Source organism: Bubalus kerabau, chromosome 8, assembly GCF_029407905.1.
Source record: "Bubalus kerabau isolate K-KA32 ecotype Philippines breed swamp buffalo chromosome 8, PCC_UOA_SB_1v2, whole genome shotgun sequence".
NCBI classification, from domain to species: Eukaryota; Metazoa; Chordata; class Mammalia; order Artiodactyla; family Bovidae; genus Bubalus; species Bubalus kerabau.
In genome coordinates, this window is record NC_073631.1 from 31,331,714 (window position 1) to 31,359,234 (window position 27,521).

At 40.2% G+C, this 27,521-nt stretch overlaps 1 protein-coding gene and 1 long non-coding RNA gene across 2 annotated transcripts; both read right to left on the reverse strand.

Annotated features, from left to right (window-relative positions):
• Positions 1-3,052: 3,052 nt before the first annotated feature.
• POLR1F (RNA polymerase I subunit F) lies at positions 3,053-15,775 on the reverse strand. Its single transcript, XM_055589934.1, is given in 5 exon segments — positions 3,053-5,084; positions 5,086-5,473; positions 6,928-7,136; positions 9,406-9,547; positions 15,458-15,775. Coding segments are annotated over 5 exon segments (1,122 nt in total). The 5' UTR covers positions 15,700-15,775; the 3' UTR covers positions 3,053-4,943.
• An 8,442-nt stretch (positions 15,776-24,217) lies between these two features.
• LOC129659000 (uncharacterized) lies at positions 24,218-26,710 on the reverse strand. Its single transcript, XR_008717712.1, has 4 exons — positions 26,590-26,710; positions 25,583-25,784; positions 24,852-24,983; positions 24,218-24,574 (listed from the first exon to the last, which is right to left on the reverse strand). It is a non-coding gene; the product is annotated as an uncharacterized LOC129659000 (long non-coding RNA).
• Between the last annotated feature and the right edge of the window lie 811 nt (positions 26,711-27,521).

The window sequence follows — 27,521 nt, forward strand, 5'->3', positions numbered from 1 at the left end:
CCCTCGCATCTTGTGAGCATGTTCTTCTCAGACCGTTTTACGGTTGTTGTTACACAAAATGGCCACAAGGCGGCAGCATTTCTGTGTGCCCTACTCTGGTTCTTAGGGCAACAAAGCTGAGTGCAAGCTGTGCTCCTGGGTTATAAATGGACGTGGAACATAGCTGTGCGCTGGTGGGAATGTGTCTGGGTTTGCAACAGGAGCCTGGATCACAGAGGGCAGAGGGGAATATAGCTGTTATTTTCACTTATTTGACAATTAACGTTTGTTTTCTATTGGGATATAGTTGATATCCAGTGTTCAGTTTGTTACAAGTGTCCAGCAACTTGATTCAGGTATACATAGGTGAATATCCAGTCTGTGTTAGGAGCTTTGCCCCTATAAGGTTTTATGCGATGTTGAATAGGGTTCCTGGTGCTATATACTAAGTACTTTTTGATGCTCTAGGTTCATATGTTAATCTCAGGGTCCTCGTCGACCCCTTCCTCCTGATGTGACCTCTTTTGTAACACACGGTGGCTTTTTACAGCCTGAGATCCTGTTGCTTTGGAAATGAGTTCCTTTGTGTCACATTTTAGATTCCACCTAACAGTGATTCCATATGATATTTCTCTTCCTCTCTGACTTACTTCCCCTAGTATCATCATGGCTAGGTCCTTCTGTGTTGCTGCAAATGGCATTCTTTTTTTTGGATGGCTGAGTAACATTCCTTTGAATATATGTACCGTATCTTCTTTTTCATCTCTCCATGGACATTTTGATTGCTTCCCTGTCTTGGTTCTTGAAAACTGTACTGTAGTGTAGGTTGGGGTGGATGTCTTTTCCAACTATAGTTTGATACGGATGTATGGCCAAGAGTAAGATTTCTGGATCACACAATATCTAAATCTTCAGGTTTTTAGGGGACCTCAATGCTCAATTCCATATAGCTGTTGGCAATTTCCATTCCCAGTCTGGCATAGGATTCCCTTCTCTGCAGGCCCTCTGCAGCACTGACTGTTTGTAGACTTTTTGATGACCATCTGATGGGTAGAGGGGGATATATCTCCTTGTAGGCTTCCTTTCCCTTCCTCTAATAATGTGTGACAAGAGGATCTTTGTACCTTTTTTGTTAAAATGTTGTGAGTAAATTTACCTGCTGCAATTGGCTTCTTGAAAGGCTGTCCGTTTTCTGATTCTTACTCAATTACCCATCCCAAGACTGTTTCTTAAGGACAAGAGTCATTTATAGCTCCTAGGGCCTTCTGAGTGCAAAGCCCTGGTGGCTCAGAGGTTAAAGCATCTGCCCGCAATGCGGGAGACCTGGGTTCAATCAAAATGGCAATGCGCTCCAGTATTCCTGCCTGGAGAATCCCATGGACGGATGAGCCTGGTGGGCTACAGTCCACAGGGTCGCAAAGAGTCCAACACGACTGAGCGACTTCACTTTCACTTTTCAGGGCCTTCTGAGTGCAAAGCCCTAGTTTGAGTTGTCACACAAAATGGCCACAAGGCGGCAGCATTTCTATACGCCCCACTCTGCTGCCTGGTGCAGCAAAGCTAAGGGCAAGTCCTGTTCTGCACTGTAAATGGGTGTGGAATGTCAGGACACGCACCCAGGGCTTGTGTCTCATTACTTCATCATTCTTCACTTCCTCACCCAAGGCAGATCCCAAGCCTTCCACATGTGCTCTGCCTGGAGTGCTGCTATCTACGAATGGGTGACTCTAAGATGCTGGAGGTAAGAACCCCAGCACCAGGAGGCATGGCTATCAGATGACTTTTCCAAGCTATTCAGCACAATTGGTCTCCCGTGTCTCTGTGTGCTAGGATTGTTTTAGTCATGGATAACCGGCCCTCATCTGGAGAGGGTTGTTTCTTCTAGAACGGACGAACACTAGAGGACCTTAGGGGCCTCATTTCTTTGTCATCACCCTCCGCTCCCTCAGCCCCAGGAGGGTCCAGCCTTGGCCGGCAAGGCTGTTCAAACTCCGGCAATGCGTCACCATCCCGGGTCACTGAGGCCTGAGGGGACTACGGTAGGCATTTCCTCCAGCTGTCAAATTTATGTGTATTTCGTGTTGGAGTACAGTTGATGTACTATGTTTGTTGGAGGGGCACAACATCTTGATTTAGGAATATATAGAGGTACATATCCACTCTGATCCTGATGCTTTGGCCATACAGGTTATTACAGTGTGTTGCTGAGTAGGGTTCCCTGTACCGTACAGGAGCTCCTTGCTGGTGACCTAGTTTTATATATGTAGGTGTGTATACGTTAAGGCCAACCTCCTGACGTATTTCCTCCCCTGGTGTCGTCCCTTCTGTAACACTCAGTGGGTTTCTGAAGTAAGTCTGTTCTTTTGTGAGTCCCTGCATTTCAATTGCTGATCCCACCTATCAGTGATACAGTGCAGTCTGTCTTTCTCTGCCTTCGTTCACTTAGTTGTCAGTGGTTCATTCCCTGTTGCTGCAAATGGTATTATTTCAACCTTATCTATCGATCACTCAGTAACACTCCCTTGTATATAGGTGTAGCAGCTCCTTTATCCATTCACAGATGTGGATGGACATCTAGGACGCCTCCCTATCTTGGGTATTGTGTATAATACTGCAGTGAACATGTTGCCTTTTTGATTTATGGTTTTCTCTGGGTATCTGCCCAGTAGCGGGATTCCTGGGTCATACGGTAGTTTCGGTTTTTTCAGGAATCTCCATCCTGTTCTCCACAGCAGCTGCACCAGTTTAAATCCTAACTAACAGGGCAGGGGTTTTCTCTTTTCTCCACACTTTCTCAGCATTTCTCATTTCTAGACTTCTTAACGATGACCTCTATGAAGTGCCACCTCACTGTCACTTTGATTTGTGCTTCACCTGTATGCCTTGTTTGGAGAAATGTCTATTAGGTCTTCTGCCCATATTTTGATTATGTTGTTTGGCTTTTTTTCATATTGAGTTGTATGAAGTGTTTGTATGATGGCGGGTGTGACTGGGGTTGTGGGAAGCATAGCCCTAAATACATTTCAAACTTCTATTTCCAGTGATTATAAGGAACTGAAGCAAGGGTAAGAGGTGTAGGTTAGGCTAGAGGGTTTTAATGAGCAAATTCCAAGACAGAAAAGGAAAAACCTAGATTGGTGTAGCACGTAAGAAATGTTTTGAAGGATATACGGGTGAGACCATAATCAGCGGCTTCTGCATCAGGTACAGTCTGTCACTGTCGCTGTTGGAGGCAAATGACCAGTTCTGCTGCTCTCACTGTGAGAAACCATGGGTAAATGCAGTTTCAAGTTCAGCATACTTTTTTCTTAACAAATGTAAAAATATGTGGGAATTTATTTTGGTAAGCCAGGATGTATTTTTTTGGTATGAATAGCATTAATTTAACAGCTTGCTTGGCCATTACCATCAGGAATTTTAAACGTTAACTTTTAATATTAAGTCAGACATTATAATTATGTATTCAAATTTAAAAATTTTAAGGAAGCATTCAAAAAACATTTTCTAGGTATGGCACTACATTAAACCCTGAGAACATGATTGGATTGTTTTAAATCTTTTTCAACTCATCCTTCAAACCAGTGCACTACAAAACAAAGATAATACAAGCCTCAGATACAATTTTTAAATTAAAAGGCAAAAAAAAAAAAAAAAACCAAAAAAGCCAATTTAGTATCTACTCCACTATACCAAAATAGTATAATCTCATCAATATACAAAACTGAGGTATTTTGCATTCTGTCTTTGTACATCTTCAAAGTCTGATGTGTATTTTATACTGACACCTCATCTCAATTTGGACTAGCTTCCTTGTGAGGACTAAATACCCACATGACCTTAATGGTAAGGAGGACACCGGCTCACCCCTTCCCACTGGCTGGCACACCTGTTTACAGACACACAGCGTGAACGACTCTCCCATTCCATCTTCTGTCGGTGCAGACAGTGAACAGTAAGGGCAGTACTGCATCTGACACGAGATAAATGGCAACTGACGGGCTGCCATACATCACGGCAGTGGGGAAAGAGAACCTTCCTTTCCTTTTTAGAACTTTCCAGGATTAGCCATTCTCTGTCCTTCTTACTTGCATCATATGTGCTCACCTGTTTCTCCAATGGCGCTCCATGAGGGAGGGAACCATTTCTGCCTTGTTTGCCATTATGAGTGACGGTCTACTACGTGTAACACAAATACACTGAATTTTGTTGAATGAACGAACACAACCTTGCATTGATTATCAGGCCGAACTCGCTGGTCAGTTCATTCTTCAGAGTTTTCCAATGGTTAAGACATATTCCACATTTTCTCAGGGAAAGCAGTGTATAACTGTTTTCATAATAGTTTCTAGTAGCTTAACTCAGTTACTAAAAATAGGGAAATTCCCCACTAGTCAGAATCACCTTTATCCTGTCTTCATCAGACTCTTCCTCCAACACACAACAGCAGCAGAATGGTTGAGACTGAGAGAGAAAAGAAAACACCACACATGCAGAGGAGGAAAGAACAGTCAGCACTGTTTCCTAACTCATGATCCACAGGGAGGGCTAGGTTCTAAAGAGCGCAGTTTCTAAAGAGCTCTGAAAACTTGAGAAATACCTCTGACAAACCATCCCAAGGTAAACAACAAAACTACTGCAGTGGCCACAATTAAAACAAACAAAAAACCTAAACGGGTAAATGACTTAAATTTTAAACACAGCCTAATGGCATGGCGTGTAACATTATGCCTAAATTTAAAACCTGTAACCACCACCCCCCAAGCTCAAAACTAGTTCTGTATGATATACATTGTCACTGTATTACAGAAGTCCTTTTGTTAGTCTCAGGCCTATGGAAACCATTTTATTTAGAACGTATCCACTGGAAGAATAAAGGCAGTTCTTACCTTTCTATTCTGTATACAGTAAGTAGCACTTTAATAATACTGGTATTTTCCACATTAATTTTAGTACCAAAAACTCAACTAATCAAAACATTCCCCGTTATGCAAAATACTGCAATACAAAACATTTCTTAAACTTTCGTCATCTACTGTGTATAAATCTTTAAAAAACCAAATCATGTTTAAAACGCACAAAAGAAAATTACTTCTCCCTTTTCTTTTTAGGTGCGCGTTCCGCAAGTGGTGTAAACTCAGCCTCCTCACTCTTTCTTTTCTTTTTCTTCTTTGTATGGTCACTTTGATAACCACTGGAGTCACTGCCTTGGAAAACAGGCTCTTGGTCCTGATGTTCCTGGTGCTTTTTCTTCTTCTTCTTCTTCTTCTTTGGCTCTTCCTCCCAGAGGCCATTCACACTGTTACTAACGTGCAGGTCTGTCTCGTCCTTCATGGTAACTTCTGCAAATTCTGCCAGCTCTGTGGTACCGCCTTCCACGTCACAGGCCTCTCGGTCTTTCTTCTTTTTCTTTTTCTTCTTTGGAGGTTTTTCGACAGGTTCATCAGCGCCAGTTTCTGGTGCTTCCTCAGGAACTGCAGAGCACTTGGTTTGTAAACTGTAAGAATTAAAAAAATTTATAGGCCATTAAGCAAAAATAAAAGAACAAAGTAAGATCAAGAATATTCCAACATGGTAAGGTCTTTCTAAATTATGACAGCAGTATAAAATAACATGACTGGGACAGATTACCTCCAGAACACTGACAGACAGTCTTAGAAATGTTACATTGTTTGTTTCCTGAGTATTTTTCCCAGACTGTTTCACACATTAAAAATGACATAAAAGTTTTGTCAAAACAGGGTTTCTGAATTTTAATATGGTTCAGAAAATGCTGAACCCTAAACATCACCATTCAGCTTTATTAGCCAAACCAGTAACATCTGATAGGAAGAAAACATACTTCTGGTATTTATCAAAATGTTGGAGTTCCCCATCTACTCTCCCAATCCTTGTTCCATCGTTTTTCTGACACTATGCTGAAGCAGTATTAGCTTCCCAGGCGGCACCAGTTGTAAAGTCTCTGCCTGCCAACGCAGAAGGCCGTAAGGGACCTAGGTTTGATCCCCAGGTCGGGAAGCTCCCCTGGAGGAGGGCCTGGCAGCCCACTCCAGGATTCTTGCCTGGAGAACCCCACGGACAGAGGAGTTTCATGGGCCAAGTCTGTGGGGTTGCAAAGAGTCGACACGACTGAGTGAGCATGCACGACGCAGTATGATGCTGCAAAGCTCTGAGTATTTTATATAAGTAAATAAAAACAAAGATCAGTGAAGTAGCTCTCTATAGAACTGCTGTCCCTTGATTTAGCAATAGCCACATAGAACTATTTAAATTTAAGTAATTTCAATAAGGTAACGTTAAAAACCCACTTCTTCAGTGACATACTAGTCACACATTTCCTCAAGAGCGAGGCTACTATTCTGCACGCATACAGCACACCTCTATCATTACAGAAAGTTCTGTTGGACAGCTGCTCTAAAACTTTAACCCATATTCTCATTTCTTAGCAACTTTTTCTAGAGTCTGCCTTGATAACAGAGGAAGTATGACCCCTCAACCAGGCCCTGCCATAAAACCAGGGTCAGGATCAGAGTATTTCCTAAAAGAATTCCAAACAAGAAAAATACAGAAATTAAATGATCTACCTGGTATAATGACAATAATCAAATAATTTTTGTTTCAACTGTGTAAAAACAAAACACTAATAGTTAATAAAATTAAGCTTCTAGTAGTCCCAAGTTCAAGGATTAACTTTGATTAGCAACATACATACAACATGACAATACTTTGCAAAACTGAATTATTATGATGTAGACCACTGAGATGCAAAGCTTTAGAATATTCAATGCACTGTCATAATACTTAAGATTCGTATTTACATTGACTCTGTGGTTTGGAAGTACAAACAGTCTAATAAATTAACTTTTAAAAGAGGTACTTATGTTTCCTAAATTCAGAATTAAGTAGAAATGATTAAGAATCAAAAGAGTAATAATGTGCTTAGGAACTGACCTAGCGATACTTAGTTTTCCCCGAATGCAGAATACTCCAGCAGCATCTGAGTCTAAACGAAATACTTCAAATTCTAGTTCATCACCCACGTTTATCTGCAGGGTCTGCCACTGGTCAGCTGGCATCTGCTCAGGTTTAGGGATGGAGGCATTGAAGCACCTATGGACCAAGCAGCCAATGTGGCTCGAGGACACTTTATTAACTGTACCCTGAGAAGAGGGAAAAAATGAGTGTTACATCAAGAAGAGCACCAAAAAGATGAAACAAACCTTACACTCTTTAAACTGATCTTCAAAGAGAAAATACCAAAATAATGGTATGATGTAATAGCAAAAAAGCTGATCTTCATTTAAAGCTTACTGCATGTTACACTAATATATCAATTTAGGAACACTAGAATTTTTTAGAAAGCTCACCTTGAACATGGCTATTTTAACTAAATCATAATGTTATTAGCAGCTTTAAAGGTAAAATAACAATACATTCTATATGATTTTAAGGTTAAAATTAAAATTTCCAAGTTTCCTATTCCCTTAAGAATCAACAAATATAAACTAGATGAATGAAAACCTGAAGCTTTTTTAAAACTCACCTTTTGAATTATAGAACTATAAATAACATATATATACACAGTGTGGTTTAATATCAGCACCTCCTTCCACATGTGACAGAGTAAAACCTGTCTGTCAACATAAGGAGACTGGAGTCCAGAATGGTACCTTCCAGGTGGTCGGTACAAACTGTTGCATCTATACAAGGGACTATTATTCTGCAACAAAAATAAGCTATCAAGAAAAAGACATGGAGGGAACTTAAACATATAGTGCCAAGTGAAAGAAACCAATCTGGAAAAGTTACACACTCTGTGATTCCATACGTGATATTCTGGAAAAGGCAAAACTATGGAGACAATTAAAGAAAAAGTAGTAGTTGCCATGGTTTCCAGGGGAGAGAGGGAGCAACAAATAGGCAGAACACACAGGATTTTTAGAGCAGTGACCAATTATTCCATAGGGATACTATAATGTTGGATTCATGTCATTATACCTTTGTCAAAACCCATAGAAGGTACAACAGAAGCAGTGAACTCTACTATAAACCACAGACTTTACTTAATGTATCAATATTGGCTCAACAATTAAAATGCACCACATCTTATCAATAATAAGAGAAACATTATGTGTGATTTTTGGGGGGTGGGTAAAGTGAGATGCGTATGAGAACACTATACTTTTCATTCAATTTTTCTCTAAAACTGCTGTAAAAGACAAAGTTTATCAGTTCAATACTCAATGAGGAAAGGAAAAACTATCAAAATTTTAGAATCGTATAGAATAATATCTTCACAACCAAGAGGGAGCCAAGTTTCTTTGGTGGGATCTAGAAAGCAGTAAGTATGAGAGTATAATATGATAAATTAGAGAAAAGTACCAATACAAGATAGCAGCAATGCTTTTGAAATGAAAAGACCAGTAACCTAAAACAGTGTTGCACATATATAGACATACAGATGTCAAAAGGCCCACGAAAAGACCTTCAACATGGCTTATTACTAGAAAAATGCACAGACGCCAATGCGATTGTCACTGCACAGATATCAGAACAGCCCTCACCAAGAAGTCCACAAACAACAAATGCTGGAGAGGACATGGAGAAAAGGGAACCCTCCTACCCTGTCACTGGGAACATAAACTGGTGCAAGCATTATGGAGAACAGTATGGAGGTTCCTTAAAAAATTAAAAACAGAGTCCCACATGATCCAGCAGTTCCACTCCTGGGCATCTATCTAGAAAAGACAAAACTCGACTTGAAAAAGATACATGCTTCCAATGTTCACAGTAGCATAATAACCAAGACATGGAAGCAACTGAAGTGTCCATCCACAGACGAATGGATAAAGATGTATGATACATGCTGAAATATCACTCAGCCATGAAATGCCATTGACAGCCACATGCCTGGACCTACAGATTATCATACTACGTGAGGTTAAGTGAGACAGAGAAGAACGGATAAACATATGATATCACTTACATGTGGAATTTAAAAACACGATACAAATAAGCTTATTTATAAAACAGAAATAGATTCACAAGGACAAACTTATGGTTACCAAAGGGGAAGGGGAGAGGGGAAAAATTAGGAGGTTACGATTAACAGAATAACAATAAGGATCTACTGTGTAGTAAAGGGAGCTATATTCAGTATCTTGTAATAATCTATAACAGAAAAGAATTTGAAATATATATATACACACGTATCTAAACTGAATCACTTTCCACTTGAAACAGAACAATGCAAATCAACTATACTTCCATAAAAATTAAAAACCTAAACTGAAAAATTTTCTTTAAAAATGAGTTTTAGTTACCTGAAAAACAATCCTTGTAAAATCCCAAAGTGTACAGTCTCTTAAATTTTTCCAAATTACATAATTTAATAATTGTACAAAGAACAATAGGAAAAAAGATACATACCATAAGTTTTTGCCCTGGTTCAGGGCAGAAAATAACAAAATCTGCTTCAATGTTAAGATGAATGTGTCCTTGATCATCATAAATATCTCCTAATTCACCCACTACTTTGATGTTATCATAAGCAATGGGTACACCTAAAAGGCTATAAAAAAACAACAAAGGAAAGGAAAATGTTATTTATCCTCTTTTCCAACTAGGCCATTATACGGATTCCGAGTCCAGAAAGTATACATCTCCTAATATAATCACACCCATGGTGAAAATATATACATATACAATAATATATGATTAGCCTGTAACAACTTTAGTGGTTCAGTTTCACCCAAGGGTTCCAAAATAATGGCTAACTTAAAAATAATTATTCAAGGTAAATATCCAGAAACAAAATGTCCATTATACAAGAGCAATAAGTTGATCCTTCTTCCCTATTTGCTATCCATTTGAATTCTAGTTATGCTAGAATGAGAGGTAAAAAATGAGACTTAGTAAGAAAAATGTTGTTCTGTGACTATTACTGAATCAAGGCAATTTTGGTATTACCCACCATCACTGAATATCTGTACTAGATGGCAGGTAGCAGGAGAAGTGTTAGAGTTCAAGTGAAGCCCTGAATATTAAGGTCAATAACTTGAGGGAGAAAAATCACCGAACTGCAACTGTGGCTAGTGTAAGGAAGTAAGAAATACAACCATATTAGCTTTTGAGAACTGACTCTGACACTGTAATCTGTAGCTTGACAGTCAGGATTAGGGGGCAACTACTATTTCCAAAGACAGGGAGGCCTGATGTGCTGCAGTCCACGGGCTCGCAGGGAGTCTGACACGAAGCGGGGACTGAACAACAACTATTTCCAAATTTCATTTCCAAGTTATTAACAAATTATAACTAGTTAAGGAGACTATGCCAAAGCCTTTGACTGTGGATCACAATAAACTGTGGGAAATTCTGAAGGCGATGGGAATACCAGACCACCTGACCTGCCTCTTGAGAAACCTGTATACAGGTCAGGAAGCAACAGTTAGAACTGGACACAGAACGACAGACTGGTTCCAAATAGGAAAAGGAGTACATCAAGGCTGTATATTGTCACCCTGTTTATTTAACTTCTATGCAGAGGACATCATGAGAAATGCTGGGCTGGAAGAAGCACAAGCTGGAATCAAGATTGCTGGGAGAAATATCAATAACCTCAGATATGCAGATGATATCACCCTTATGGCAGAAAGTGAAGAGGAACTTTAAAAAGCCTCTTGATGAAGGTGAAAGTGGAGAGTGAAAAAGCTGGCTTAAAGCTCAACATTCAGAAAACAAAGATCACGGCATCTGGTCCCATCACTTCATGGGAAATAGATGGGGAAACAGTGTCAGACTTTATTTTTGGGGGCTCCAAAATCACTGCAGATGGTGACTACAGCCATGAAATTAAAAGACACTTACTCCTTGGAAGGAAAGTTATGACTAACCTAGATAGCATATTCAAAAGCAGAGACATTACTTTGCCAACAAAGGTCAGTCTAGTCAAGGCTATGGTTTTTCCACTGGTCATGTATGGATGTGCGAGTTGGACTGTGAAGAAAGCTGAGTGCCGAAGAATTGATGCTTTTGAACTGTGGTGTTGGAGAAGACTCTTGAGAGTCCCTTGGACTGCAAGGAGATCCAACCAGTCCATTCTAAAGGAGATCAGTCCTGGGTGTTCTTTGGAAGGACTGATGATAAAGCTGAAACTCCAGTACTTTGGCCACCTCATGCAAAGAGTTGACTCATTGGAAAAGACCCTGATGCTGGGAGGGATTGGGGGCAGGAGGAGAAGGGGACGACAGAGGATGAGATGGCTGGATGGCATCATTGACTCGATGGACGTGAGTTTGAGTGAACTCCAGGAGTTGGTGATGGACAGGGAGGCCTGGTGTGCTGCGATTCATGGGGTTGCAAAGAGTCAGACACGACTGAACGACTGATCTGAACTGAAGGAGGCTGAGCTGGTGGCTTCACCGCCACAGCCATTAACTGTTTCAGCAAGCTTCCCTGACTCCCCAGGCAAAGCTGAAGCCAAGCTGCCTCTACTCCTACAGGACTCTGAGGAATGCATGCATGCTAAGTCACTTCAGTCATGTTGGACTCTGCGACCCCATGGACAGTAGCCTACCAGGCCTACAACAGTCTGTCCATGAGATTCTCCAGGCAAGAATACTGGAGGGGGTTGCCATACACTCCTCCAGGGCATTTGTCCTGACCCAGGGGTGAAACTTGCATCTCTGTCTACTGCATTGGCAGGTGGGTTCTTTACCACTAGAGCCACCTGGGAAGCCTGAGAAAGCTTATCACTGTTCTTATTTATCTTTGCTTATATGTTTGGATTCTAGACAGGACTCTTAGGTTTTTGAGAGCAGAGAACATTTTTGGTGAACTCAAACTTCTAGAATGGTTCACACAGAATAAAAGAAAGAATTTATACCTAGGAGCAGTTGTTTTAAAACAGCCAGGAGTCACTAGAATGCAACTTAATTACCCAATTAGGAAATCCATAAACACTGAGATTTACTCCAGAAAGCCTTTCTTTGAATGACTAATTTCTGCATGTAGCTTTCCTAAACAGAACTATACCATCACTAAGACAATATTAGAGGCCCAGAAAACAGAGAGCAAGGAGGGGTTAAAAATAACTGCCATATCAGTTAAAAAACAAAAACAAGACTCTGTTTCCCCAAATCAACTTTGTTTCCCCAAGTCAGTTTCCAATGGGGGGACTGCCGTCCCGTTGGTGGCATTTGGGAGTTTGTGGGCAAATCATAGTTGTCACACCCATGAAAGCCAGGGATGGGAGACGTCCTGCCAGGGAAAAAGAGCCCTACACGATGAAAACTGTCCCCAGATCTGCATGATTTAAATGAGCGGACAAGCCTCATTTTATAAATATTTATAAATAGTGGATTATAGCACCTAACTTAATGTGTGTACATATGAACATAAAATGATCTTTGCATGGGTTCAGTATCAATTAAAATTTTCAGAAATATAACTAATATATAAATTCAAGAGTAGATTGTTTTGTGTGGCACTTTACTGAGAATTACATGATTTCAGAAGAGCATTTTACCACCATAGACACTGTATGTGATGTGAGTTGTCAACTCAAAACCCCGGCACCACTCTATATTTGCAACTAATACCTTCACAATGATTCAAGATGCAGCTTCAGGAGGCATCCACCTACTTTATTCTTTCCGGGTAGCCATGCTTGAACGTTGCTGAAATACATTTTATTGTATTAGAGTTCTAAATGAATTTTTCCCCCCCTATTGTGTTGGTAGATCATTATTGGGTTCACCAGAAGGTTCGTTTGGGTTTTTAAATGAATCTTGTGGTCAATCCAATATTATCTTTAAGTTTAATTTCAGTACAGTAAAGTATGTTTCAAGAGAGCGAATGGAGTTCTGCAGGGTTCAGAACTGCTATGTACAGCTTGGGGTTTTTGGGAAACAACTCATTGCATAAAATATAGTAAAAATCATCAGAGAGACAGATACCTCAACATTATATCTTTTCCTCTTTTGCTTTTCTGAAACCATCCTAAGTATGTTTCCAGGCAGAGTGGTAGCCTCACTTGAGGTATTAAGAGAACAATCATATCAAGTTTAAGGGCTCAGTAGATTGCATGCACGCTTAAGACTTTTATATATTATACATGAGAATAAAGGTTGCCTCTGTACTGAAGATGGAGAAGGAAATGGTAACCCTCTCCAGTATTCTTGCCTGGAGGATCCCATGGACAGAGGAACCTGGCAGGCTACAGTCCATGGGGTCACAAGAGTCGGACACGACTTAGCAACTAAACTACCACCTATACTGAAAAGTTGAGTAGACACTGACTCTTCATGGAAACTGGTAGTTCATTTGTTCTTTGAGACATTTTGAATTAATAAACTGGAACTACTGGGAGGGAACATATTTGCCATTTTCAAATAACTCAAGAGCTGTCATTAATGACCTCTCAAAGATAGAAATTTTAATGTGATTTTTAGAAAACTACTTTCTCTAAGCAGATTTTTCAAAACTGAAATGCGATCATCTTTTAAAAAATTGTCACTGGGGAAAAAAAGGTGGACAATCTGTCAAAATAGGGCGCTGCTGAGATGACTAATGTAAGAGCCATTCTCAACTCTTTCCTTTCCTCATTTCTTAAACGGAGAAGCAGGTCCTCTTTGATGGCACAGTATGGCCCCAAAGTCTAGAAACAAACTATATACGATAAATGGTTGATCAGTATTACAATTATTGATATGTTCAAATGTTTTGTCCCTCATTATTAATCTATGGTATCCCTTTTGCACAGAATAAACTGGAGTTTTCAGCACACATCAAAAATAATGGGGTCAGGTGGGGAGTTCAGATCTGTTCAGAGTGCAATTGAGGCCACAGGGTCACACTATGCAAATTCTGTTACAGAAATTATCATTATCCAATCAGCTCTTCATCTCTCTGGGGGTAATGGCTCCTATTTCCCTAGCCTGTCAAGTGGAGCCATTAATTGGTTACAGATCAAAGATTTGTTTATGTTTCCAGATTTTATGACTACCTTACATATCCTTAAGTCTCCCAAATACAAACTCTCTCATCAATTTTCTCTACACTTTATAACAGTCTCTTAACTATAAACATGTTCTCCATGCTTACTGTCTCACTCTCCTTAAACCACCACCTAACTCTATCAAGTGGTTTCTTAAACTACAAATCTAATTATATCCCAGAGATACCACTGTCTCAAGAGTGTGTCAAGTCTTTTCTGAATTGAAGGCTACCTAGAGGATGAAGTCGGAGAAGGCAATGGCATCCCACTCCAGTACTCTTGCCTGGAAAATCCCATGGACGGAGAAGCCTGGTAGGCTGCTGTCCATGGGGTCCCTAAGAGTCAGGCATGACTAAGCAACTTCACTTTCACTTTTCACTTTCATGCCTTGGAGAAGGAAATGGCAACCCACTCCAGTATTCTTGCCTGGAGAATCCCAGGGACAGAGGAGCCTAGTGAGCTGCTGTCTATGGGATCGCACAGAGTCGGACAGGACTGAAGCGACTTAGCAGCAGCAAGCAGCAGCAGAGGATGAAGTGGTAACCCGGTTTCTGGCTTAAGCAAACAGAAAAACAAGCAAAAAACCCCAAACACCTGGCAAAGGCAGGAAAGAAAGAACAAAATACATCCTCTGAATTATCCCCCACCCCATCTCTGATCCATTCCACCCCTAACTGCCCAGCTTTTCAGCTGTATCCAATGTTTTTCTCCTGATATATAAACTTTAGTTATAAAGCGCCCACAATTATCTGGTCAAAGTATTTTATTTCACAACCAGTATCCATTTGTTTATGCCACTCTTTTTGCCCAAAATGCTACTATCTCAGAAGTACCCTCCTCCTATCAAGTTGTTCTCAAAGGTCCTAAGATCCAATTCACCACTCTTGACTATAACTTAGATTAGTCAGATTTTAACATTTCATTGGATTTATCTGGCCTACATCTCTTTTACTAGCGCGTATAGCTCCTGAAATAAGGGTCTTATTTCTTTGGTTTTATTCCCCAATTCTCCAGTATTCAAAATAGACCCACAAGTGAAAGTGTGTGCCCGTGCTTGGAGGAAGCTGTAAATTCTAAATCCTTAACCTATGTAGGATTCAGGATCCCTTGAGAAACTTTGCCCAAGTCATTTTCCAATATCTTACTTTAAATGCACTAGGTTTTGTTTTCAACTTCAAAAGCAACAGGCTTTCCTATTCTTTTAAAGGAAGTAAGGTTAATAGTATTTCTTCAACCCTGACCCCAGGTCCAAGAGAAAAAAACACTGGGAAAGAACCAGGATCAAAACATAACCCTTCCCGAGGTGGACTGCGACTCCAGAATGCCCCGGGGCTACTCGGGGTAGCTGCTGCGACCTCGTTCTGTTGCCACTAAACGTCCCCCTGCTGCCCCATCCCGTGCCCCAAAGGAGCAGCAGGCAACGTTAAGATTATTAACGTTAACATTATGTCCGCTCTGGTAACAAAAAATGTAAGAGACCAGTACCTCTCGGAATAGCGCAGGAGCTCTGCATTGAGCTGTTCTCGAATACCGGTGCGTTTCTTGTTAAGATAGCGCGGCGACAGAGCGATGTGTCTTCGGTGCGGCCCCGCCACCAGGCAGGAGTAGCGGCTATTCACAAGCGCACAAGCAGCCGCGTAGGTAGGCAATTCTAGGCAAGGCAAGACGCCGGCCGGCCCTTCTGAGGCCGCCTTCGGCCTCGGAGCCACTGAGCAACCCGCAGCCATGCGGCTAGCTAGGTTTCCCACGGCGCGCACTAATGACGCAGTCAATAACCTCCTATCTCCGGACGCCGCCTTTTACGTCATCCACCAGCTACCACGCCCCTAGGAAGTTGCCTCTCCTGGGGCTGCAGTATTCAGTTTTTACCAGCAGGGGGCAACCGTTCCCCCCAACTTGAACCACTGTGAAGCTAGGAACCTGTGGTTAAGGATTGAGCATTCTCTAAAGCCAACCATCACCTCATCTCTTCAGGGAGCACAAGCCTATGTTTTAGCTAACGCCCTCAATAGATTTAGAATGTAGATTTAATAGGGGTTCATACTTTGATCATATCCAGTAGTGAGGTGGTTTGGTAGATTACAAGGTTAGATTGTACAATTATAAATTTAAAAATATTTATGGAATGTATTTCTTAAAGAAAATCCAATCCTAAAAAACAGTCCAGATGTCTCAAATGCAACCCTTCTGAAAACGAACCCTCTCTCTCTCTCCAGATCAGTTTCTCTCCTCATTCTGTAATCACAAATTCGGGAAATAATACATACCCCTCGTCATCCTCAGCCCGAACACCTGTGGGACCCAAAACTGAAACGTCCCTCTATTCGGACATTTCTCTCAGTCTGTGCTTCCAAAACTACAGAGTTGCGTGTGGAAGCTTACTTTCATGGCCAAGAAGTGCAACCAGATCTCTGAAACACAAATATGTCCATGACTTGCCTTATTTAAAGCCCCACACAGGCGCCTCGTTTTCCAGAGGATTACCCAAACTCCTTAATCTGGCTATTAAATTACCAAGGCATTTTATGATTTGCACCCAGCATTTTCATTACCCACTCTTCTCTTTACACACTCAGCTAGCCACACCCATGTTCAGTGACCCACTTTCAACCCACCTCGGCCCCTCCCCACTACCTCTCTCATTCCCCACCCCCCGCCCCCACCCCCGCCTTCCTCTCCTGCTCTTCAGTCTGATGCTGCTCCTTCTATCTGAGAATAGGGTAGCTTCTCTCATATGGGAAATTTCAGCTTAGATTTTACATTCATTTCCTCTGCATAGTTTTTTTGTTGTTGTTGTGTTGCTAACCACATGGACTGTAGCCCTTCAGGCTCCTCTCTCCATGGGATTTCCCAGGCAAAGAATACTGGAGTGGGTTGCCATTCCCTTCTCCAGAGAATCTTCCCAACTTCCCAACCCAGGGATCCAACTGGAGTCGCCAGCATTGGCAGGAGATTTCTTTACCACTGAGCCACCAGGGAAACAGCAACACCCCACCCTACTCCACCCCCACCCCCCTGCATAGTTAACTACCACCCTATTTCTCTTCCCCACCTAAAGATAAGGTAGCTCTCCATCTTTGTAAATTACCACCTTCAAGCTCTTGTTTTATGTTAATTGCCTGGTCTTCCTCCTGTGCCTTCCACAGACCCCAGCTCACCAAGAGTGGGACCCTGATATCAGTCTAGTTCACCACTGCAGCCCCATTATGACTCAAAAAAAAAAAAAAAAAAAAAAAGAAAGAAAGAAAATTCATACTTTATTGGCAAGACAAGAAAAATTTAAACGTAAGGATTTTCTCTGCTGGTCCCCCCTCCTCTTTAGTGTGTATTGTGCCTGCACAGTAACCAGACCTCCTTAGGAGATAACCTTCCACCGCAATCCTGTAAGGGGCCACGATGACTCCCTACTCACTTTGAAAGCGCATATCTGGACTGTATAAACTGTCAATGCATCATTTGATGTATAACCCTTTGTCTCAAAAACGTCTAGTATATAATTGTGCTTTGCCCTCAACAGGGAGACCACTCCTCATGTTGTGGAATCCAGAGTCGCAAAACACAGTGGAGTAGTTTATTACGCCAGTGAGTCCAAGGGGAATCAGTTCCCAACAAGGACCCTGATGTTTCTGAGGGGCCCACTTTTATACACCCCCACCCTGCCCACGTGACTGGTTACTTGTTAGCAACCTCTTTGTTGTATATGACTGAGTTTTACAACAAGTAGGTGCTAGGAGAACAAACAATTAAGGTTAAAGAGGGGGGAACAATGATTATATATCAAAGGGGGATGTCTCCATGGTGAATCTAACAGGGGCAGCCTGACCTCAACTACAATCTCCGATTGCCATCTGCAGGGAAGGAAGTCTCCAGGAGACCTGGTTTTCACTAGCAAGTTTGGAGTCTCTCCTGCTTCCCTCACACTGGCCCCAACACTCAGAGCTTTCTGAAAGGTGTCTCCCAGGTTTATAAACCTCAAATTGGCCTGAAAACAATTTTCCATTTCTTCCTTAGATTGACTATTAATTTCTTGTCGACATGATGCATGAATGAATGTATAAATGCATAAAAGAATGAATAAAATAACAGGTGATGAAGAGCTTACAGTCTAAGTGATGAAATATGCATCTAATACATGTTTATGCCTAGAGCCTAAGTGCCAAGAGAAATGTATATCAATTAGTGGTATAACACCCTCCCATGTGCCCTAGGTACTGTGAAAATGTCTAATCTCTCTATACCAGTTTCCACTTGTAAAATCAGTGTACTATAGACATTATAGAAGGTTTAAATAAGGTAAATAAAAAGCATTTTCTTTAGTACTTTTTAACTGACTCCAAATTTAGCATGAGATGAGAATGGGATAAAACTGCTCCCAAAGCCCAATGGTAAATACGTTACGTTTGCAAATGATTACCTTGCCTTTACCTTGATTTTGCTGCAAAGCCCTGTAGCCTCCCTGTGTTAGACTCTGTAGTCCAGTATTCTCAACCTGGCAGAACCTTAAAATCCCCTGATGCCTAGGGGGCATTCCAGAGCAATTTGGTCAAAAACTCTCTTTGAAATGAAGATGTATCTAGACTGTCTGCAGATGATAAAACATGAATAAAAACAATTTTTCCAAACACAATTTAGTGAAACAACCACCACCAAAAAAAAAAACCAAACCAAAAAAAAAAAAAACCAGTTGGCTATCAGAACAATTATGTCAAAACAAAACTTACCTGAAATCAACTACTCCAGTAATGATTTTACACAAATGTAAAATATGAAGTAATTTTGTAACTCTTTGGATGTTTAAAGGCAATTTTCTTGTTTGACTTTGAAAACTTTTTTAGTTTTTAGTCTCTTAAATATGCTTTGACTGTTAGCCACTATCCACATGTGTCATGATTTCAAAGGATAAAAGAGTAATTCAACCTGCATGTAAATGTTGACCATCATGGAGTGACTTTCCCAAATTAACCTGTTCTACCCACCACCCCAGGGAAGAAAAAAAAACAAGTACCATGAGATCCCCCCTACTGTTGAAGATTTTGGTCATTACAGTTCAGTTCAGTTCAGTCGCTCAGTGGTGTCCGACTCTTTGCGACCCCATGAATCACAGCACGCCAGGCCTCCCTGTCCATCACCATCTCCCGGAGTTCACTCAGACTCACGTCCATCGAGTCAGTGATGCCGTCCAGCCATCTCATCTTCTGTCGTCCCCTTCTCCTCCTGCCCCAATCCTTCCCAGCATCAGGGTCTTTTCCAATGAGTCAACTCTTTGCATGAGGTGGCCAAAGTATTAGAGTTTCAGCCTCAGCATCAGTCCTTCCAATGAACACCCAGGACTGATCTCCTAGGATGGACTGGTTGGATCTCCTTGCAGTCCAACAGACTCTCAAGAATCTTCTCCAACACCACAGTTCAAAAGCATCAATTCTTCAGCACTCAGCTTTCTTCACAGTCTAACTCTCACATCCATACATGACCACTGGAAAAAACATAGCCTTGATTAGACGGACCTTTGTTGGCAAAGTAATATCTCTGCTTTTGAATATGCTATCTAGGTTGGTCATAACTTTCCTTCCAAGGAGTAAGCGTCTTTTAATTTCATGGCTGCAATCACCATCTGCAGTGATTTTGGAGCCCCCAAAAATAAAGTCTGACACTATTTCCACTGTTTACCCATCTATTTCCCATGAAGTGATGGGACCAGATGCCATGATCTTAGTTTTCTGAATGTTGAGCTTTAAGCCAACTTTTTCACTCTCCTCTTTCACTTTCATCAAGAGGCTTTTTAGTTCCTCTTCACTTTCTGCCATAAGGGTGGTGTCATCTGCATATCTGAGGTTATTGATATTTCTCCCAGCAATCTTAATTCCAGCTTGTGCTTCTTCCAGCCCAGCATTTCTCATGATGTACTCTGCATATAAGTTAAATAAGCAGGGTGACATTACACAGCCTTGACATACTCCTTTTCCTATTTGGAACCAGTCTGTTGTTCCATGTCCAGTTCTAACTGTTGCTTCCTGCTGCATACAGGTTTCTCAAGAGGCAGGTCAGGTGGTCTAGTATTCTCATCTTTTTCAGAATTTCCCACAGTTTATTGTGATCCACACAGTCATAGGCTTTGACATAGTCAATAAAGCAGAAATAGATGTTTTTTTGGAACTCTCTTCCTTTTTCCGTGGTCCAGTGGTTGTTGGCAATTTGATCTCTGGTTCCTCTGCCTTTTCTAAAACCAGCTTGAACATCAGGAAGTTCACGGTTCACGTATTGCTGAAGCCTGGCTTGGAGAATTTTGAGCACTACTTTACTAGTGTGTGAGATGAGTGCAATTGTGTGGTAGTTTGAGCATTCTTTGGTTATTACAAGAAACCCTTTATTTTTAGATGATTTAATATAGTACAAGGTGAAAAGCCTGGGTGCTAAAAGTCATGTTTCTTTCTTTCTTTTTTAAAGGAAGTCAGACTGACTGCTTAGAATGTATTTCTTTAGTGAATGATTCACTTGACTAAGGAGACAGAGATGTTAATCAGTTAAGGACTCTAACTGAGGCATGACTTATTTCACAACTCATGCTTTGAATTACTAAAAATCCTCACTTTTCATAGACACATGACCAATGCTGATAAAGGAAGAAATTGTGAGTCAGTAAAATGGGTTGCTTATTTTACTTATCCTCTGCCTAAAACCATCAAAGTGGTAAACACTATCATTTTAACAGACCTGGGAAGATGTCAAAGGAGCACTGGCCTTGGCCAAAGTATTGGGACTGGTAGTCTGGCAGAAACTAATTCAGGCAAAATGGCCTGGCTTGCAGGAGCCAGATGCCACAGTCGGGCTGTTTTAGATATCAGTCTTCGCTCTGAGACCTTTGACAACTTGTCTAGCTTTTGTAAATTTCAGCTTCATAATTTGTACTGTTCAGTTCGGTTCAGTCACTCAGTCATGTCCGGCTCTTTGCGACCCCATGAATCGCAGCACTCCAGGCCTCCCTGTCCATCACCAACTCCCGGACTTCACTCAAACTCACGTCCATCGAGTCAGTGATGCCATCCAGCCATCTCATCCTCTGTCGTCCCCTTCTCCTCCTGTCCCCAATCCCTCCCACCATCAGAGTCTTTTCCAATGAGTCAACTCTTCGCATGAGGTGGCCCAAGTTTTGTACTGTAAAGGCACAGAAAGTTGTGTGGGTTAAAGGAGATGACAGTGCAGTACTAAGCACAAAACGTGTTATACTAAGTGATTCTTTCTCGAGTCCTTGACTGACACTTCAGTTTAATATGCTTGATTCAGTTTCATTAAGATTGTAAAGTTGAACATGGGAGCAGGAGCTTATGATCTTTTTGAATGAATAGCAATGCAAAGCCCAGCACTAAAGAGGAAAATTTGGAAAAGATTATGACTAAAAACTGGAAAATGCCTTGGCTCCACTGCTAGGAATATATATATGTATATTATATTTATAATATACATATATATATATAGGTGTTAGCATGATTAATTTCAGCTCCTCTTCAATATATTGCCATTGTAAGCAATCTAATTACATAAACATTTGATTCAGGGTAAAGCAATTAAAGATTTAAATATATCCTCTTAAAATAAAAAATCTATTGATAAAATTCACTCTAGATATGAACTATGTATACTGAGATGACAAATTTATAATTTCACTTTGTTAATAGGAAAAATTAAAATAGTTTCAGTACAGACTAGCTGTTTGAAATAAAGTGTTCAATTTGTTAAACAGTTTTATTTTAGTTGTTCAATAAATTGTGAAATACATTACTTAGGGAAAATACATGTATAAAGTCAGATATAAAATTTACCTAATGGGTTTTGGAAAGGAAGATACAAAACCCCCAAATCTGAACACAATATATACCAACCATGCAGACTACTTGTAATTCAAAAATGTGTCAGCAGGTGGCAATCATGAGCTTTAAATTTATAAAGTTTTGCTTTAGCCCAGAGTATTGTAGGAATGGCAAAAAACAACGCAACTATTTATTGACAGCTGGTTTTTACGTGTAATCCTTCAATAAAGGATGTAAGGTCAAGTTTTGACTCTGAAAGCCCTTCCTACTGGCTTCTTAGATTGTTGAACTGACAAATGTACACTGTGCTTGCAGTGAAGGAAAAGAAAGCACATTTTATTACTTTTTATTGAATATAATAGATTTTATATTTTGCAAGCTATAGCTATTACTGAAATACATAGAAATGCAATGACTCAAATACATCTGCCTAAAAGGTAAGACCTGACTGTTTTAATGAGGTTACATTTTATCGGTGGCCCTCAAAGTCAGGTCCCTGGCCCAGCAACAGCTCCATCTCCTGGTAGATGTGCAGGTTCTTAGGCCACACGCAGGCCTGAGTAAAATCACAATTCTGGAATGAAGCCCAGGTGATCAAATACCTGCTGAAGTATGAGAAGCAAAGCCTCTAAAGCAGCTTGAAATACAGAAGAGAGGCTCTGAATTTATGACTTTTGTTCAGGTATAACTGATGTAAATACAGTAATAATCAACGATGTAGTTGATGATTTCTTTCTTATTATTTAGTGCTCAAACACAGTATAGTCTGTCAAATAAAGAACATGACTCAGAAGGTTAGAAGCCATGACTTAATTTCCAAGCATTTCTTATACCAAAAGAATTGCAGTTTATGTTCCCCTTTGCGTTATCCTGAGAGGGATAACATTATGGTACATTTTGCATTACAACCTAATCAAACAAATACAAACTAAGTCAAGGCAGGAGTAGAGAACAATCTTCATGAAGGAAAATAATTTTCTACAAAACATGTATTATTCTTATTTGCATCAATACATGTGTATGTTCTATTTTCTCTAAGGCAAAGCCAAATTTTCCTGCAATTTTGTCCCTGAGATAAGGGTCATTTTAAATTAACAACAAATATACCCAGGCACAATTTTTTTTTTAAAAAAAGAGAAGATATACAAAATTGCTTATTGGTGTGATAATTTTATCCTAAGCACTACTATTACTATGTTTCAATTCTCTTACTATTTGAATTTTTATTAATTCAAAATTTCTCAAAGAATACATAAACTACCAGTTTCCATGAAGAATCAGCATTTACTCAACTCCTTCAGTACAGAGACAACTTTTTTCTCATCTGTAATATATAAATACAGATATATTTATAGTTTTAATAAATAGACTATTTGTAAATCATATTAGGTGCTTATGAGGGTAATAAAAAGAGCAAAGATCATAAGTATTCATTGTATTTTCACTCTCTAGAAAATGTAATTATTTGTGTCTGACTTTTGTGGTAACAGATATAATAGTGCTGAAACATCCTGATCTTTATGCTTAATCTCCTGGCCATAGTTCAGATATTCTGACTATTATCTAGGGACATGTGTGTTAGAATTTCCTCTCTGTATACATATGTGTAATATGTATGTGTGTATTTGTTTAAATGTGAACTTTAAAATATGGACTTGGATAAAATGATAAAATCATATAAATCTTTTAGCTTCACCTACCTGAGGTTGCAAGTATCTATCTAGGTATCTATCAGTCATTACCAGGAAGGCTAGATGAAACATTCTAGTTGAAAAGGATTGGCTTAAATAATTAATTCAGGGCATGCATTTGTGCATGTGGGTGTACATGTGTAGCTGTGTGCGCTGGTGACCATTGGGAAGAGGTTACAAAGGTATCAGAAAGGCTGGGTTACCTACCGAGGATTTGGTGCCTTCTTTATATAACTTACTATCCTTTGATGAAAAGGAGAGTCAGTACTTCTCTTAAGGCTCTATTTCCTTCTTAATTAGATGTTACCATGACAGTTTCAACACCCCTCTTTCAAGGCTTTCAAATCTGAGGAATCTGGCCAATAAAATTAATCATGATGACTGCAAGGGTGTCCATGGAAATTATCTACTTCCATCTGTCTTAGTTCCCTGCAGAACATAAAGAAAACAGTTTCCCTTTCTGTTTTGTGAGTGGTACCTCAAAGCTGTAGTTTAATAAACCACTTGCTGGCTGCAGAGTTTGTGTAGGTGAGAACTTGCAGATCTTAGACATTAAATATATTCCAAAGAACATGGTGTGGAAGTTTGAGAGTGGAATGTAGATAAAATGAAATTTAAACACAGTGCATTTTAATGTAGAATATACTCTCAAGTCATTACACAAAATGCATACTAACGGATCATATTCTCCACTTCCTCTTATGACTACAAGATGCTCTTGATACTTTTGTGCTCTTTGCAGATTATTGAAGTAGTGAATTTATCTTTATCCAGTGACAAAGTGGACTTTGCCACTTGTGGAAAAATGCAACAGTGTGCAGAATTTACAAGGGAATACAGTACATAAAAGCCACATTTGTCAGTAAAATAAAACTCTGGAACTCCAAAATTCACACTGAAATGGGTATTTTCAGGTGAGGAGGATAAAGGACTTATCCTGAAAGCAACTCTCTCCTCCTGTGTCTCACTTTGCCTTGACATTACTTGTGATTCCTATTGTCATGCACCATATTGGCTTTAGAATGATACTTGCTGATAGTGTTAGCTCTGCTTGAATAAAACTTCTTTGATATTTTTTGGTGCAGATGAGTAGGCCAAACTAGAGACTGAAAAAGAAAAAGAAAGTACAAGAAATGAACAGATACAAGCAGACTTTTAAATAACATATAAACGCAGACTTCTGTTCATTTTCAAATTAGTTTTCTTTATAGACTACTGGTCCAATCCCCTTATGAAGCTTGGGGATGGTGGAGCGGAGCAGAAATGATCTCTCCTTGGTTTCTCACTTACAGCTAGCTCCCTGCCTGTCTCCGATGACCACCTAGATTTTTCAACCTTTTTACACTCAAGGTATAGAGAACTTCAAGCTTTCCCTTTATTTACCTGAGATCCTTCCTCTGAATTTCTGTTTTCAGTTTGAGCACATGCTTGTTTGCCAGGAACCTAGTTTGTTGAAGTCCGGTTTGCTGAGAGTGAAGTCAAAGCTTGACAACCAGAGAGAGAAAGTCTCGAGGCCTAGTGCAGGAGCCAGAAACTGAAATCACCACAGCACCACAGAGCAGATACTTGGATCGAAGCAGCAGAACAAGTCAAGGGGAGTGGTTCATATGGGGTGGACTTGTGGTTTGGATTTTAGACCTAAGTGTATATAAGTTGCATGATTTGGTTGAATGACTAAGATTCATGGGTATAGCCAGATATGACCTCACCTTTCAGGTGAAATATTGATGTCTTCCTACCTTTTCCTTATTTTAAATAGAATAAATGCTGCTAGTATGATAGAGGAACATTCACATTTATAGACAATGGACAGTATAATAGCACTTCAGAAATGCTGCAGCACCGCAGGTTTTACTCACAGACAGCAATATGCTAACATTGCCTATTAGGACTTGAAAACTTTCCTGCAATCTGTTGTACTATAAAGGACACAGCGCCTTTCTTTCATTCTTTTCTATTTTTCTCAGATATTTATGTGAAAGTATAAATATACTTAGGACAGAAAAAAGACATGTCCCAATCATAAAAAACATTGGGGATGGTGATGGGGGCAGTGGACCTCTAGCAGCCTGGAGCACTTCAAGTCCATTGAAGGGAATAAGATTCAGTGTTACCTCTTTCCTTGGCTGACTGACCATTACGGACAGAGTGAGGGACAGCGTTGGCTGATCCAGCCACCCACAGAGGAAACTGTGGCTCTTCTTTCCTGGGCAGTAAGCTTGGAGGCCCCAAGGGATTTCTTCCAGCCCCAGCTCCAGATGTTGTTGAAGGACGATTGAGGTCCTCTGTCTTAGTGAGTAGGTGGGGACCAATATCCTGATGGATTAATAAGAATAAAATAATCAACAAGAGACAATGCAAATTTGACAAGATTTGGGGTTTTTCTGTGAAGCTCCCAGAGTCTCTCTAGCAATTTTTAGTAACACAATACATTTTGGCTGCGGGGGGCAGGATTTGCAGCACCTTGTGTGGCAACAGAAGCAAAGTCTTTGGATGTTAAGGTAGGAAAACCTTTGAAATCACTAAGTCTTCGGCTCATGAAAAGGAAAGTGAAAAATGTTCCTAGTTTTAAAGATTCCTAATTAAATGAATGTGACCTACCTATAATTAGTTGATACAGATAATTCTAAACTATTAAAATAGTGCAACACATTTTTTTAAATCTAGAACTTGACTTTTCACAATATATTTCTTGGGAAATACATCCCTAATAAGAGATTATGTATTCAGTAGATAATTTTCCTGGCAAAAAAGAGTTTTAAAAAATACTTTACTAGGCATCCACATTTCCAGCAATTTCTGAATTAGTTTCCTCTGCTATGAGTAACTGACAACCTGTGATTTATGGACTTGGAATAACTGAATTTCTTGGCTGTCAGATACTTTGAGTAAGAAATATTACATATGTTTCCAGAAAAATGATTTAAGGGAGAAAAAGAGTGAAGTGATGCCAAGTTCTGAAACTGTATTTGGAAACTGTGTTCTAACCAAATGGTACTTAAGATGCTCTCTCTAAGTTTCTGAAATGTGTTCGCTAAATAATGTTTGAAAATGCAGTTCTAATCATGCTGCTTTCCAGCGAAGTCAGTGAAAACAGTGGATAGCAACTTATTGTTCTCACCTTCTCAAGCCCAAGAAATGCAGAATTTGTCAGTGACGCATGGTGAGGAGCTGAGTCAATTTCTTCAAGAACAGGAGTTACACAATATTTTATCTGTCAAATATAAAATATTGACTGATTTAGTGGCATCATTGCACGAACAGATTTTTTTAAAACATTACATCTCTACCACAACTTCTCAACTTCACTATGTGTTTGACTTACACTGTAGTCTGTATGTAGCTGTTCAGCACTGGGACCGTGACTAGCTCAACTGAGAAAATGAATATTTGATTTTGTTTTAACTAATTTATATTTAAATTTAAATACTCATGTGGATAGGATTGTAGTTACTGTATCAGATAATACAGCAGACCTTAGAACAGTGCATTTATGACCCTGAGCAATTCAAGTCTACACTTGTGGGTAGCACTAACATTGGTTGCTTGAGATCATATTCATGGTGTTCCTCAGTGGTTCTAAATTAGGGGGTAATACTTCCCTAATTTGGGGCTTCCCTGGTGGCTCAGAGGGTAAGGCATCTGCCTGCAATGCAGGAGACCCAGGTTCGATCCCTGGGTTGGAAAGACCCCCTGGAGAAGGCAATGGCAACCCACTCCAGTATTCTTGCCTGCAAAATCCCATGGACTGAGGAGCCTGGTAGGCTACAGACCATTGGGTCACAAAGAGTCGGACACGACTGAGCGACTTCACTTTCACTTCCCTAATTTAAAGAGGTGTAAATTTGTTAGGATATTTTTTATTGTTACAACTGAAGTGTCCTCCTGGCTTGAAATGTATAGTACAGTCTGCACCATGAAGTACTGCTGCTGCTGCTGCTAAGTCGCCTCAGTCGTGTCTGACTCTGTGCGACCCCATGGACTGCAGCCCACCAGGCTCTTCCATCCATGGGACTCTCCAGGCAAGAGTACTGGAGTGGGGTGCCATTGCCT